The 12337-nt window shown below is 38.8% G+C and overlaps 1 protein-coding gene across 1 annotated transcript; it reads right to left on the bottom strand.

Annotated features, from left to right (window-relative positions):
• Positions 1-662: 662 nt before the first annotated feature.
• LOC100710069 (zinc finger protein OZF) lies at positions 663-10053 on the bottom strand. Its single transcript, XM_003451147.5, has 3 exons — positions 9715-10053; positions 7316-7495; positions 663-2106 (listed from the first exon to the last, which is right to left on the bottom strand). Exons 1-3 carry the CDS (start codon positions 9884-9886, stop codon positions 1034-1036), a joined length of 1425 nt encoding a protein of 474 aa, XP_003451195.1. The 5' UTR covers positions 9887-10053; the 3' UTR covers positions 663-1033.
• Between the last annotated feature and the right edge of the window lie 2284 nt (positions 10054-12337).

Raw genomic sequence — 12337 nt, 5'->3', positions numbered from 1 at the left:
GAAGACTTCCTACAGATCCTCAGTGCTGATGAGGTGAGGAAACAGTCTTCCTGTGACATGCACGTTGCAAATTATCTATGACATTCCCATTCTATGTAACTTGCTCTTCAGTTTGGAGATGGTACTTTGTCTCACTCCAAATAATGCTGAAACTTGGGTTTGTGGAATACCAAGTTGAAACAGCCTTATAGCATGGACCCTATCTAGACCTTTTAAATGTGGCATGCTTAGAGCAGATACCCACGGATTGCTGTATCAGGGTCATGCTAATCAGGAGCCAATCCACCTGATTTTCAGCACCTGGTTTACTGGAAGCTCAGATCAAGAAACAATAGCAGAACAAGCAGTTTGTCATGGATGCAATCTACAGACTCAACTCTGCTGCTCAACCCACAAATACATTTTCCTTAAAAATGTGCCTACATTTAAAGGGAAATAAATAGGCTTTGCAATAATATAGGATTTATTGTCAAAAAGCATTGTTACAACACACAAATAAACAAACAAACACAAATTGAATAACTTTTTGTGCTGCATGTTCTCTAAATGTTAAAAAAACAAAACAAAAAACAACATCTGTTTGTACATTTGTTTAATAAAAAATAAAAACAAAGAAAAACTCTGAAATTAGACAGAACTGTCTTTTATGCTGCTTACATATGTTAGCGATTGCCCTTCAAAAATAATTTAATTTAATGAATTAAATATTTATTTAAAATTTAACACACATTGATAAACAAAAGAACTAAACAATGATCTGGAAGAAAAGGAGCACACTGAACTTTATCCATCATTATATGTAAGATCAGGGTTTCCCTGATACAATTATAAGAATAATGTAATGAACTGAATAAAGAATGCTGAGAGTTTTTACTGCTCTGGACAGAAAATGCTGATTTGAATATTGGTCATCTTTTCACTCAGGTGTTGCAGTGATTTAACTCCGGGACAGTGTGAGCTCTACCACCAACACACTGCTACGACTCACAGCTGTCCCACATGTTCTAAGTATCACACTTTTAAGCAATATCAATTATCGGGTCTCATTAACAAAATCTTTTTCCACAGATTCTACAGCCTTCACTCCCTTGTGTGAATTTGTGTGAGCTTTCAATCCTGATTTATGAGGGAAACTTTTCCCACAAGTGCTGCAGCTATATGGCTTTTCACCTGTGTGACGTCTCATGTGACGATTCATGTTAATCCATTGACTAAATTCTTTCCCGCAGGTGCTACAAGGATAAGGTTTCTCGCCCGTGTGAACTCTGAGATGCATTTTCAGGTTGCTTGTCCACTTAAAAGTTTTTCCGCATGTCATACAAGAATATGGTTTCTTACCTGTATGAACCCTTCTGTGAGCATTCATTTTTGAGTTGGAAGCGAACACTTTCCCACAGGTGCTACAGGAATATGGTTTCTCACCTGTGTGAACTCTAAAATGTGTAGTCAGCAGGGATCTAAGAAGAAACGTTTTACCACAGATGCTACAAGAATATGGTTTCTCACCTGTGTGAACCCTTGTGTGAACCACCAATTTTGACTTGTACTTGAATGCTTTCCCACAGGTGCTACACAAATATGGCTTCTCACCTGTGTGAACTCTAACATGTGCAATCAGGCCTGATTTAAACTGAAAAGTTTTCCCACAGATATCACATTGGTGAGTCTTTTTTCTTGTCTCACTTTGACCCTCACTCTCTGATACAGCAGCCTTTTCTGCTCTCTTACTGTCACTTTTCTTTCTGCAATGTCTCCTCTTCTTCACCTCTGCATTTTCAGGTGACCCCAAGTCCACATGGTGGCTTTCTCCCTGATCTTGGCTCTCTGCTTCAGCAGAGCAGTGAGAGATTTGCTCACTGTTTGGTTCTGCTTCACTGTGGTCACTTTCGTCATAAGCAGGAGTAACCATGAAGGTATCAGCCTCCAGCTTAACTCCCAGCTTAACTCCGTTATGACTGCTGCAGAGATCCTCCTGTTCCTCATTAATTTGTGGACGGTCTGAGTCCTCCTGGTCCACACTGAAGCTCCTCTCCTCGCTATAGATTGGCTGGTTTGCGAGTGGCTCCTCCTCTGCCGCCTCCTCACATACATCTAGTTGTTGGAGGTCTGAAGAGAGAAATGGAAAATATTTTTTTTTCTAAAACAACAATCACCAGAGAAAATACATTTTGATCTGAACCATAAACAGGTCTCCACATAGTGAGAATTTGGCCCACTGATCTTTGCAGAACTGTTATAATTCAGCCACATTAGAGGGTTTTCGACAAACCGGCTTTTTACGGTCACGCCACAGTGAAGTCTTCATTTTGTTTTTCTTAAGGTGAACTTACTGGTGTGTTTTGGATTATTATCCTGCTGCAGAATCCTAGTGCCCTTCAGTCTCTAATAAATGGTCGAATATAGGGCTAGTGTCTGTCTCCCGAATCCAAACTGGAAGCTGGTTCCACAGAAGAGGGGCCTGAAAACTGAAGGCTCTGTGCTGTGATGAGCTCTGAAACCTGACTGAAACTCTTCAAATAAGCCATTCCTCTGCAGATGATCTGTTAGCGGTTTGACAACTACTCTTTCAAGGATTTTTGATATGAAAGGAAGGTTGGAGATTGGCCTATAATTAGCTAAGGCAGCTGGGTCTAGAGATGGCTTTTTGAGTAAAGGTTTTACTACAGCCACCTTGAAGGCCTGTGGTACATGGCCGATTATTAGAGATAGGTTGATCATATTTAAGATTGAAGCATTAATTAATGACAGGACTTCTTTGAGCAGTTTTGTAGGAATGGGGTCTAAAAGACACGTTGATGGTTTGGAGGAAGTAATTATTGAAGTTAACTCAGAAAGATCAATTGGAGAAAAAGAGTCTAACTCAACATCAATAGTACTAAGAGTAGGTGTAGACAATATTACATCTATGGGATGATTATTTGTAATTTTTTCTCTAATGATAAAAATTTTATTTGTGAAGAAGTTCATGAAGTCATTACTAGTTAACGTTAAAGGGATGGTTGGCTCTGACTTTTTGTCAGCCTGGCTACAGTGCTGAAGAAAAACCTACAGAATTAATGAATCAATTTTACAGAAGTGGAGGAAGCAAGAAGTGTGAGTTGAATAAAGTTTTATTTATCTGACTGCTTTATTTCGCTTAATGTGCCTTATAATCCCGTGCACCTTATGGTCCGAAAAATACGTATTTGACTTTTTTTTTTTTTTGCACACTGCAGTTTAATGTAGCAAAGCACCTCTTTTAAACTTCAGCGGATATTATACATGTTTATGCTCAGGATATGTCAGCCCATTTTTACTGGAAATGCCTTTTGGTTAAACTTTCAGCAAGGAATTTGCATTTGCACTGTTAAATTTTTATATAGTGCACATAAAAAACAGCTGTTTATTCAAGTGAAAAGAAATGGATGGGTTTTTTTCGCTAGTAAAGTTGTGGAGTTGTATTTTGTCTCGCGTCAATTATATTGCAAATTTTCAAATATATATCGTGAGAAATAATTTTGGCCATATCGCCCTGCCCTAGTCGGATTTCTCCTTCAGGATGTTTTGTGGACAGCAGAATTCATGATTCAATTTACCACAACAAGCCTTGCAGGTGTGAGACAGCAAAACAGCCCCAGACCACCAACACTGCCCTCACCATATTCTACTGTGAAAATGATGGTCCTGTTCAGAATTGTTACTTTTACACCAAATGTAACATGGTAAATGGTAAATGGCTTGTATTTGTATAGCGCTTTACTAGTCCCCAAGGACCCCAAAGCGCTTTACACATCCAGTCATCCACCCATTCACACACATATTCACACACTGGTGATGGCAAGCTACATTGTAGCCACAGCCACCCTGGGGCGCACTGACAGTAAAGCTGGAGGGCGAACACTAACAAACGGGGGACTTTTTTCCCCCCATTTGATAAAAATTAATTTGAGGGTTCCCAATGCTTATAGGGACAAGTGCAATCGCATGACAGGATGCTATAAATGGACCAAACGTCAGTCAGGAGAACAGCCGAGATAATCCATCCACAATACGAGGTTAGTCATCAACATACTGCTGCATGGGCTGGGCTGTAGTGTATAAGTGTTTAAAAACACTTTAAAATGATTAGCGGTAATAAAAACCATGAGAAGCCGTCAGTGATCACTGACTGTTTTTAGGGGCTTGTTGAGATTAAATAGAACAAGATACAAAGCATTAAAATATGTTAAAAACACAACAGTCTTATTAAATGCAGAATACTTTGGGCCCGGAAGCAGGATTCATCACGTTATTACTTAAAGACCAGATACCGTTCATGGAGGCTAACAAGGGCTGCCCAAAGAACATCTGGATTAAGACATAAGGCTTCAAAAACTTCAGGTGCTTTACAACAAATGCTCAGTCGCCGTTGTTATTGACAAGCAGTAGCCATATACACACCAGTAGTTTTCCCACACTCTCTCGTCCTCGTGTGACGGATTGTTTACATCTTGATCTAAACTAGGTGCCGGTTAACTATTTTCATCCTGCTCTGGTTCAAACTGCAAAGGTTGAACAGAAGCCATTTCCAATGCGCCGCTAACTGTGATCTCGATGCAGTGCAACCATATGACGTCACTACCCAGAGTGCATTGAGAAATAAATAACAATGGTGGCTTACTGGTAAATTGGTTTTATATAAAATGCTTAAAAGGAAAGCATATGTAGTATTCTCCAAAAGTTGAATCTGTTCATCTGGACGTAGCGTTTTTGTGGGAGAAACGTTTCGTCACACATCAAATTGACTTCTTCAGTCTATGTGGTATTAAAATAAGCTCAGTTTCAGTGAAAATAATCGTGATTATCATTTTTGCCATAATTGAGCAGCCCTATATGTGACATATTGAAATCGCATTTGAATTTGCGCTTGTTTTTTGCTTTCACTTTGCAATCGCGTGAACTGTGTATAGAGAGCGACAGTACGGATTGGTGAATGACGATAATTTGCGCACCAATTCCTCTGACATCGTCTTATCAATCGTTTATCAATCGTTAGTTTACTATGCAAACATGACAAGTGAAATCTCTCTTCTTATCTGGTGCGCGTCTTTTATTTTGACAGCGAATGCGCACATGCGGTCCACTTATGTGCACCCATGTAAATAACATAATGTTCTGCCGGGTGTGTTGTTGATTTTCCCTCGGTTTCTGAGTCGACAAGTGCCTTTGTTACTGGGACCAGTAATTTTAAGAAAGGCCCCCATTAGAACCCATGAGAAATGCAAGAAATGGATTATTGCTCAGTCTGCAAATAATATACTAAAAATCAACCTGAAAAATCTGTTTAGAACAGTGTACTATGTTGCAAAGAGTGAACTACCATTGGCAAAATTTAGCAGTCTTTGCAAACTTCAAAAAGCAAATGGCCTAGATCTTGGTTCCACTTGCCTCTGACCCGTGACTCCAGTGGAAATTTCAAATTCAGGATCTGACACAGACTGATTCCTGTTGTACAGTTCTTACAAGTTCATAGAAATTTCTTTTCAATTACAACCAAGTATTTGAGTTGATGATTGTAATTTTTATACAAAATTGTAATTTGTGTTTCAACAATTTTTTGATTAATGTTTTGTATTGTAACGGAAACAAAACAGGAAACAAAACATAAAAAAATTGCTCCTTTTTTTATTCGGGCTACTTAAATTTATTTTGGGCTACCAAAAACTGAAGAGTCCCTGCCCGAAGGGCTACCAGGGATTTTAAAATTTTGCGAGCCCTGCATAAGTTGGTCAAACAATTTGGAAAACTGCTCGGCAGTATCTGAGCCAAAAGCACAATACCATACATCCGTTCAACAATAGGATTAAAAAGAACAATGTCACACAAAATAGGCATATGGTCAGAGAATACCGCATCCTCTACAAGTACGTTATACCGCCAGTGCAGTGGTGTTACTTCCAAATAAGGAGGCATAAGTCTAATATGTACCCTAGTAATAGCAGTGCCTATAGTACTTTTTCCTTTGGGAAGGTACCATCTGTGCAGTCTGCAATTCTGTTGAAGAAAGACATTGAATCAATTTTAATTATTGTAGAAAAATAATTGATTTCTGTGCATTTGCTTTACACGCGCATTAAATTAAAGTCGATTATGTCGTTTAAGCATCATGAGGTTGTTTAATATATCTGCTAAGTACTCCTTAAAATACAAGAATAGGGAGGATGGTGTAGGTTTAAGTTTATGAGATTAATCAGTATTGCTGACCTTTGAAATATTTTGGGTGCAGTGTATTTTTTGCATAAAGATTAGCTTTAGTGTTCCGTTTTTCGAAACTTGAGAATGAACTTATAAAAAATGCAGCAAGATATTAAAAAACAGTTTTATTGATCATAAAATACACTATATCAATATCTGTATCGGACATAAAAAAGTGGTACTGTGTAGACAGAACGCTTAATGATATCATCCGGTCTGCGTGATGTCAGTGTTGTGGTGTAGAAAATGAATGAATGCAATAAACATGCAGACTCTTCCTTCACTGTTTCATGTGGGCGCCAGAGTTTTGGCAGTACCTGCATGTAGTACACCAGTAGAGCGAGTTTTCAGCAATGATGGCATCATTCATTGTGCACAAATGACTAGCAGAGTTTTGGCAGTTTGGTCTTTTGCAAATGCAATGCAGAATAATTAACTGAAATAACTTAAAGTGCACATTTCTGTTCATTGTTCAGTTTATATATTTTTGTTTTTCAATCTTTGCAACTCACACAGTGACACATAAAAAAAACTGTACTGCAATGAATCTTTCTTTTGTATTTCACGAACGTCTACACTGTTTGTCTGCTTTTGAAATTTTTCATTGAATGTTTATTCTGTGAATTTATAGTTTAAAGAAGGACTATTACTGCAGGCAAGTTTAACTGAGCTGTATAATGGAGGTGATATTTTATCATTACTCTGCGTATATTTTGTAAGTTCAGTTGCACTTGTTTTATCGTGTGTCAAGATAAATACAGATTTTTAAAAGAACATTTGGTCTGTTATTTACATTTAACATATTTGCAACACTGTTTAAAAAAACAGACTAAATGGGTCTTGAAATTCAAAGTTTCAGACTTGGGACTTCAGAGTTGAGAATAAAGATTTGAGACTTGCAAAATAATAACTTGTTCCCATCTCTGTTCCAAAGAAATATCATAACTCTGTGCTTTCAATGATTTTGAAGGACAATGAACATCTCAATCAACTCTGTTACTGAAGCATCTTAATTGGTTTTAACAGAAACGCGATGCATTCTTGCTGCTTATTAAAGTTCTGACCTTTATTTCTTCCTGTGAATCATCCCAGTTTTACAAACCTATTCTGTGCAGCTTTATATCGGGTTTCCAGGTGATCGCCAGCAGTTTGAGCCACTCATCATCAGTTCTGACACCGTCAGCCTCCAGCTTCCCTCCCAGTTGTTCTCCATCCTGACTGCTGCAGGGTTCCTCCTCCTTTCTCTCTTTCATCTGTGGAGGCTCCGGGTCCTTCTGGAATTCTGAAGAGAGAAATAGAGAAAAAAATGATGGAAAAAAACCCTAAAACAAATAAAGTCCACACAAACACACACACAAATATAAATATATGTGTATATACCCACTCAGCTGTATACTACTCCAGTATGAGCGGGAGGCCATCACCTGATGAAGCCAAGAAATTCACATCATCTTCAAAAAGAAGAGATGAAATTCTGAAACCACCAAGATGGAAGCCTCATTTAGTTTGTTTTTTGATGCATACAGGCAGCAAGCCGAGGAGATACCACGACACCCACCCTATGTTATTGTGACGCCTGATAAACGGTAAATGGGCTGATTCTTATATAGTGCTTTTCTACTGTCCCGGAGCACTCAAAGAGCTGTATAAAATGTGCAACATTTACCCATTTTTGCCTTCTAGCTAACATTCACACACATTCATACTCTGATGGATGCATCGAAGATCAACTTGGCGTTAGTATATTGCCCAAGAATATATGGCATGTAGACTGGGGGAGGCAAAAACCAACCTTCAGATCAGCAGATTTAAGTCACAGATCATCAAATTCAAATCAATAAATAAATGCTGAACTATGAAATATTTTGGGTGCAGGGTATTTTTTGCATACAGAATAACTTTAGTGTTTTGCTTTTTAAAACTTGAGTATGAACTTATAGAAAATGCAGCGAGATATTTATAAAAAAAAGCTTTGACTATAAAATGCACTATATCAGATTCATATTGGTATCTGACATAAAAACGTGGTATCGTGCCATCTGTACTAAACAGTTTCCAACCACAGGAAATTTTAGTGTCTTCATTTTTTTTATTTTTGAGATGCAATTTTTTATATACACTGTAGGAAAAAGTATTATATTATATTATATTATATTATGTTATATTATAATGCAAATTTGCACAAAAAAGCATTTGCATCAAAATAAACTATTTCCAACAATGTAATTTAAATTCTAATCATCCCAGAAACTATACAAAAAGGTATGAACTCAAACATGAACTTTAATACCAGCAGATCTTTGTAAATGTTCTATAGGAAAAAAAAACATTTTCTGTGAAAGTCTGAGGAGCTTGGAAAGAAAAGCGTCTGGACTTCTTTAGGTTGCTTGAAGACGTTTCACCTCTCATCCGAGAAGCTTCTCCAGTTCAAAGGGTAAAATGGTGGAGAGTCCCAGATTTAAACCCAGTGGGAGTTCCCCCCAAAGAGGGACAAAGGACCCCCTGATGATTCTCTACCTAATCACATGAGCCAAGGTGTGAAAGCGGGTGTGGGTCCCAATCAGCCAGGGTTTCTGGTGAGCTAATTGTGAAACCTGGCCCCACCCTATCATGTGATTTCCTGAGGTCAGATGGCCCAGGATGTGAGTGGGCGTTAAGGCGTCTGGGGAGGGAACTCAAAACTGGATTATAGATGGCAGACAGTTGGTGTCGTAAACCACCGCCTCTGTTCAAAGATGGTCGCTCACAGTGGATGTAAATGGGTTCTTTCACTCCTCTTTCAAACCATCTGTCCTCTCTGTCTAAAATGTGAACATTGGCATCCTCAAAAGAGTGACCTTTGACCTTTAGATGCAGATGGACTGCTGAGTCTTGTCCTGTGGAGGTGGCTCTTCTTTTTCACGGGACAAGACTCTATGTTTTGCTTTTTATACTATACTTACTATGTTTGCCAAAATATGAGGAAAACAGGGGCAGCTCAAGACTCGATAACTTGAACTACATCCTGGCCTTAAACTCACTGCTTTATCAGCATCAAGGCTTTTATTTCTTATCAGGGTTTTACTCCTGCTAAACAATAATCTCACAGATGAATTCAAACTGCACTGATTGTTTCAGTATGACTGCAAAAGCCAGCGAAACACACCTGACTGCAGTCTTTAGCTGATGCCCAGTGTCTGACACTTTTTACAAATTTGACTGTGAAATTAAATTCATCACCAAGGGCTGGGCGGTACGACCAAAATCTTATATCCTGATATAAAACATGTATCGTCCCAACAACAATATATATAACAAAATATTTACATTTTCGGAAAATTCTGTGAATCTCGGGCAACTCGACTTGTCTGAAGTGTTTTCAGCTGGACGTTGTGTATTTGGAGTCGAGCCCTAACCAAAGTTTCTGCTTCCAGCTAACATCAGAGAAATCCCGGAGACGCTGACGAGCTTTCATGTTTTCATCAACAGAGAGGAACCTGAGCTCAGCACACATGTCCGTACCTGAGCCGTGTGAGTGTGTGTCGGGTCTCCGGCTGATATCCAGCAGTCTGCGCTGACGCTCGATCTCCTCCTCATACTGGACGATGGTTTTCTGAACCTCGCAGAAGATTTGTTGACAAACAGCAGTCAGCCTCTCCTCTATGAACTCTCTCAGAGAGTCAGCTGAACACATGACTGCTTCAGCTCCGGCGGGCCGATAGAAGCGACAGCGACGCTGTGTTATTGGTGTTTGATCGACACTTTACTTTGTGTCTCTGAGCTCAGCCCGCTTAATCAAACCGGGATCAATGTCTGCGCAAGCGCAGCTCCTCTCCCTGCTCCCCTGCTCTGTTGTGGTTTGCCGTGCGCGGTCACGTGACTCCCTGCAAACCGTCCCAGATCTTACGGAGTCCTGAAAGGGACATAAGAGAAAAACGGATTCTCAAACTGATACACACACGTTACTGTGACAATGACACGCTGTCACATTTTATAATTCTCCTCTACTGCCTGTGATATTTGTGGTGTTACTGAAACCATCGTCTTAAAAAAGGTGATTGTCAGTAGAAGTTTATGACATTGATGAAAATGTTGTTATTGTGATATTGTTGTGTACAGCTGGGTATTAAAAGTTTAACCAGACTTCAGTAAAATTACTGTAAGTGCTAAAAACCTGTATGTTGGGCATTTTTGTCACATTGACTTTCAGGGGTTTTAATAGTGAGCTTCATAGGAAACTGCTCCCTGTGGCTACACCTGCATACTCCTGCCTACTGTCACTTACACTATAAAATAAATTAATCTCATTTTGTTATTTAAACAAACCCACTTGTACTTGCAATGAATTAACCTGTGTTTGAAAAAGGAGTTAAAGACTTTCTTCTTAAAATAAAGTAGAAGGTCTAACACGCTCCATCAGAGAACTACATTTCAATATGTTCTTATTGTTGACACCATCAGAGTCTTCTTAGCTGTAAATATGTCTTTACATGAAGTATGGATGGTCAAATGTGAGGCTGCTGGGATGGGGCACAGTTTGCAACACAGCATCCCAGCCCCATCACAGCAGAAATCCAGATGCCTTATAGACACAGCTTTATTATGATAGGATAGAAACCGCTAACAAACCATCTGTAATTCTGAACAAATGAAAATGCTGTGAGGTTCAAATGTGGGGCCTTTTCCATTTTAAACCACTCATGCTAAGGACACCTAGTTAGCAGACAGAGTGCACACTAGAAACTGTCTCTTCTTCTGAGAGAAACCTGCAGGATAATATCTGCAGCTGTAGTCACAAATGTAGTAGGTGTGTTTTTAAAACAGTTGATAATGGACAACTAGTTTAAGTGGCATATCCCCAAGCAGCACGTTATGATTCTCTATGGGAGAGAGTTGATAAAGTCTGAGCTACTGGTGGGATAGAAGCTGGTTCTCCCATATCTGAATTCACTTCTCTGTGTGCAGAACCCAAATACACATGTTGCCTCTGTCCATGCATGGAAATGTGTATGTGAGTGTATGTAGGAATGTGACTGTGTGTGTATGCATGTGTACGTAAATGTTTGTTAACAGGTGTGTGTCTGTGAGTTAATGTTTCCATTATTATCTGTGCAGATTTTACGTGTTTATGGATGTTTGAAAGGAGAAAGCATCATTACAGTAGCCCAGTAACAGGGACAGATTCATCATATGCAGAACTGAATCATTATTTTAATGTTAGGGCTTATTTAAGCAGCCTTGGGTCTAAAATACACGTTGATGATTTGGAGGAAATAATTATTGAAGTTAACTCAGAAAGATCAATGAGAGAGAAAGAGACTAAATAAATATCAGTTGTATTAAAAGTAGCTGTACGTAACTGCTCCTGACCCTGAATCCTGCCTTAGTTATGCTCCAATAGGTGTCATGGGAATCCCCCAGCAGGCTGCTATAGATGATTTTCTCAGCATCTTTTAGGGTCTTTGCCTTATGAGCATGTCCTTCATTTCTTCTGTTGGGTTCCAACTTAATGTTTGAATTATTTAGATTTCCTTAAACGCTTATCTAATTTCTCTATATTTTGTATAAGAGGGGCCAGACTTGGACCTAGTTTTTCTTTTTTAAGTGTTCTGCAGGCTTGATGAAGGTGTTTCAAAGACATTCTTTGGACATTGCTTTTTAAGTCCTGTCCTCGTACCTTAGAGGAAAGTGTATTCCTACTTAAATTCCTACTATTTAGTTTTTCTTGTTTCTGCTGAAAACTTCAATTTGCTTCAAGGAGGAGAGTTCATGCTCTCTCAATTACCTCAAGATTAGAATAAGGCCAATGTTCTGATGTTGGATTTTCATGAACACAGCTCTGTGAGCAATCTAAATAAACTAAACAGTCATCTTCTGTCAGATCATTCCACAAGGTAGAAACTACTTCTGCATATTTTTAGGTTGCACTATGTTTTACACTCCACATGATGTCACATTAACAACAGTTTTAGTAACAACACTCTGGACTGCATACTTTTAAAAAAATGTGATTTTAACGATTTCAGCTCTTTCCTGTAAATTTTACTGGTTTATTTTACTGGTTTGCGTCATGGTGATCATCACATGCTTCATTTTTAGAACTTTACCACACAGCATTTCCTGGTGTATGATGGAGTGATATGCT

The sequence above is a fragment of the Oreochromis niloticus genome, linkage group LG3 (assembly GCF_001858045.2).
Source record: "Oreochromis niloticus isolate F11D_XX linkage group LG3, O_niloticus_UMD_NMBU, whole genome shotgun sequence".
Classification (NCBI taxonomy): domain Eukaryota; kingdom Metazoa; phylum Chordata; class Actinopteri; order Cichliformes; family Cichlidae; genus Oreochromis; species Oreochromis niloticus.
This window is presented reverse-complemented; position numbering and strand designations above follow the sequence as displayed.

Excerpts from the sequence above, each read along its gene's own strand:
- LOC100710069 (XM_003451147.5), bottom strand. The coding sequence starts at position 9,886 with ATGTGTTCAGCTGACTCTCTGAGAGAGTTCATAGAGGAGAGGCTGACT. Across the intron at positions 7,496-9,714 it reads CACACACTCACACGGCTCAG|AATTCCAGAAGGACCCGGAG; the intron begins GTACGGACATGT and ends TTCTCTCTTCAG. Across the intron at positions 2,107-7,315 it reads TATAAAGCTGCACAGAATAG|ACCTCCAACAACTAGATGTA; the intron begins GTTTGTAAAACT and ends TTCTCTCTTCAG.